Below are 3,646 nucleotides of genomic sequence, written 5' to 3' on the forward strand. Positions count from 1 at the left end.
GAGTTTTGCTGATCACTCCCTGATCCTCTAGTTGACGAATCAACTTATGAATGGGGAGCAAGGAATCCCTATTGGTGCGGTACTGCCGTCTGTGCACCGTTTTTGTGGCAATCGGTACCTGTTGCTCTTTTACTTGCAGCAACCCCACAACAGACGGATCTTCTGATAGGCCAGGCAAAACAGACAGCTGCTTAATGTTGTCTGTGTCCACAGCAGCTATCCCAAAGGCCCACCGATACCCCTTAGGATCCTTGAAATGCCCCCTTCTGAGGTAATCGATACCTAGTATACATGGAGCCCCTGGGCCAGTTACAATAGGATGTTTTTGCCAGTCCTTACCAGTGAGGCTTATCTCAGCCTCCAACACAGTCAATTCTTGAGAGCCTCCAGTCACCCCGGAAATATGGATTGATTCTGTCCCTTCATGACTCGAGGGCATCAGAGTGCACTGTGCACCAGTATCCACCAGTGCCTTATATTTCAGTGGTTCTGACGTGCCAGGCCATCGAATCCACACAGTCCAATATACTCGATTATCCCTTTCCCCCCCCTGGCTGAAGGCAGGGCCTCTCTATTCATTACCTGTGATAAGTGGAGCAACTGCACTGGTGATTGATCTGCTTTGTAATTCTTTCACCCGTGCTCGTAGTACAGGAGTAGCTTGGTCGTGCCATTTTCTCATGTCTTCTCCATGGTCACGTAGGTAACGCCACAAGGCAATTCGCGATGTATTGTTCCTCACTGGAGCCGGAAAGCGTTTGCTTTTAATAGCTGAGATTTTTGATGGTGCCCATGAGTAGGGAGGTTCATCGTCGTTAGTTAGGATTCGCATTAGTTTGATCAGCTCCTTCAGTAGACTCTTTTGATTATCCTGATCTTCACTGGGCACTTCTGATACTGGCACAGGTTTGTCACGATTAATCAGTTGAGATATTTGCTCCTGCATTTCATTCAGTTGGTTCGTTACTTGTGAGATGGCAGCAATGGAAGCGTGAGTTGGGGGTAGCTGTTGTTCGTAGTTTTGGAGCGTAAGAATCAATTCAAAAACTAAGGGTATTCTCTCTTGTTCCCGGTATCTGTCATTAGCTGACAGTAGTGTACCGGCATATCTGTCTGGTGCTGTTGTTATGAGTCTCTGCCATATCTCAGGCGTCGTCCTCACTCTCTCAGGATCGCGTTCTTGTCGTGGGTGGTTAGGAACAAAGTTAGGGTCGAACAGCATTTCCACCACAGCCATTTCCCTCAAGTACTGGATACCCTTTTCAACTGTATCCCATCTTTTCATCACAGGCTTCAAGCCGTCTTTGAAGCGATACCTTTCTTTCACGGCTATTAGCACTCGTTCCCAAAGGGAGGCAGACTCATCCAAACATCGACCAATTCCTCGATCAATAGCTGGGTCTCTGGCAATGGCTCCTAGTTGGCGAGCTTCATTACCATCTAGAAACAAGCTATTGGCCCCGCGGTCCCAACAACGAACCAACCAGGAAACAATAGTTTCATTCGGGCCCCGTGTGAACTCCTTTCTTGAACCTTGGATTTCAGTCATCTTCAGGGGCCGACGAGTAGTAATAAGGATGTCCTCATCATCAGTCTCTTCTGCATGTCTCTTAGTTTTTCCTTTTGCTTTTCGCGATGGTGGTGGTTCTGAGGAGGGCCCCTCGCCTGGATCTTCCTCCTCCTCCGCCTCCGCTTCTTCTTTTTTCCGTTCTAGACGCGTGGACACTCGTTTCCATTTCTTGCCTTCCACAGGAGCAACTGATATTGTTACTGGTGTCTCTTGTAACTGATCAGATTTGACTTGGAGATTCTCCACTTTGGCCTGAACCTCAGCTCGGAAACTCTCTCTCTCCAGAATAGTATTATATAGGGCGCGGTAAGCACAAGCCAAACCCCAAATAAGTTGTACCTCCTTAGAGTTATGTAAGCCGCGCTGTCCCTGACTCAAATACTGACTTAGTTTCTCAGGATCCCACAGATGTTCAAGTGTGAAATCCCATGACACTGCGGGTCCCCTTGCTTTTAAGATCTTTCCTAAACCTCTCCATATTCCCTGCCAGTCAGCACTCTCTGGTTCTGGAGGAGACTCCTTCCCTTTGTAAAGGAATATAATCACAATCCAGGAAAACAATAGCGCGCCCATGAGTATTAATTCAGAATTCGAAAACCGTCTGACAAACCGATAAGGAAGCCTGGAGACTGGTCTGAACGTTGTGCTGTTTGTAAAATTAGCCATTCCATCTGGGATGTGAATGTCAAAATTCAGACCATACCACATTGCATACAGGTACCATGCAGGTGTCTCCGTCAATGCCCTTAAGTAGTTATATATGAACATAATTCCACAACAAGTAATTATGGCCTTGACAATTTGCCAATAGGTTGAGAGTAACATGACGGTTTGTAAGCCTTTACTCAACACCCCCACAATGAAAAGTGGGTTCATTGCTGGTGTCTATTAAAACAGGGGTTAATGAATTGAAACTGACAAGAAGAAGGAGGAAAAAGGGAAAAAAAAAAAGAAAAAGGCACTACCCAGACTGAGCAGTGCTCAAAGTTTACAAATATCCCAGAACACTGGCAGCACGCCTAGTCTTTCAAGGTCAAGTTTTCCAGCACAGAAACCTAAACTACTGATAATGCTCCCTAACGAAGCTCTCTAAGAGCAGAGAGAGAGATTCGTTCCAAAAGTTAAGAAATAGAACTATGCCCGCATTCTCCACCAAAATCTGTCACGGAGTTAACGAGATCAATCTACACCCGTGACAGGGGGGCGGTAGACCCCTGCCCTCCCCTTCCCAGCCCACAAAATGGGAAGGAAGGGAGGAAAACAAAAAAAAACAGCGGCAACAATCTATGGAGGAAAACTTATTTTACTAATTATGATATCGGAATGCAAGATAACACAATATAATACCATCTGATTGAAATTGAGACTAATAAATCAAATAAAACAGGAGAGAGAGAGAGTTCCCGATACCGATTCAAACCTGAAAAGCTTGGAACGGCCAGGAAAGCACCCTCCAGCACCCACTGCCAGGCAGTAAGAGACCGCCCCACCCGGAAGGGTCAGATCCCATGACTTCTGTAACGTATAGGGATAGGTGCCTGGAATTGGAGCATTAACACTTTAACTCCCAGTATACTACATGATGTATTGATGCGGAATACTGAGAACCAAACCAAAACAAAAAAAAATATAAAACCATGACACCACCCTTGTAAACAGCTGTTCCCCCTCCTGTTTATACACTCCCTTTAAGTATTGGAAGGCTACAATGAGGTCTCCCTGGAGCCTTCTCTTCTCCAAGCCCACTTCCATCAAGCTTTCCTCATAGAGACCTGCTCCAGCCCTCTGATCATCTTAGTGACCCTCTTCTGGACATGCACCAAGAGTTCCATGTCCTTCCTGTACTGGGGGCCCCAGGCCTGGACGCAGTACTCCAGATGGGGCCCCACAAGAGCTGAGTAGAGAGGGATAATCACCTCCTTCCCCCTGCTGGCCATCCCTTTTTAATACAGCCCAGAACACAGTTGACCTTCTGGGCTGCAAGTGCATACTGCTGGCTTATGTCCAGCTACTCTTCCACCAGGATCCCCAAGTCATTCTCTGCAGGGCTGCTCCCCCAGTTTCTATAAATACCTG

The 3,646-nt window shown here is 46.7% G+C and overlaps 1 protein-coding gene across 1 annotated transcript; it reads right to left on the minus strand.

Annotated features, from left to right (window-relative positions):
- Positions 1-571: 571 nt before the first annotated feature.
- Positions 572-3,210, minus strand: LOC146544645 (uncharacterized). The gene has a single exon (XM_085220511.1). The coding sequence runs from the start codon at positions 2,444-2,446 to the stop codon at positions 572-574; it is 1,875 nt and encodes a 624-aa protein (XP_085076637.1). The 5' UTR covers positions 2,447-3,210.
- Positions 3,211-3,646: the final 436 nt, after the last annotated feature.

This window comes from Meleagris gallopavo, chromosome 3 (genome assembly GCF_905368555.1).
Source record: "Meleagris gallopavo chromosome 3, MGAL_WU_HG_1.1, whole genome shotgun sequence".
In the NCBI taxonomy this organism is placed as follows: domain Eukaryota; kingdom Metazoa; phylum Chordata; class Aves; order Galliformes; family Phasianidae; genus Meleagris; species Meleagris gallopavo.

Bases quoted from the DNA above. Each gene is read 5' to 3' on its own strand.
- LOC146544645 (XM_085220511.1), bottom strand. From the start codon at position 2,446: ATGAACCCACTTTTCATTGTGGGGGTGTTGAGTAAAGGCTTACAAACC.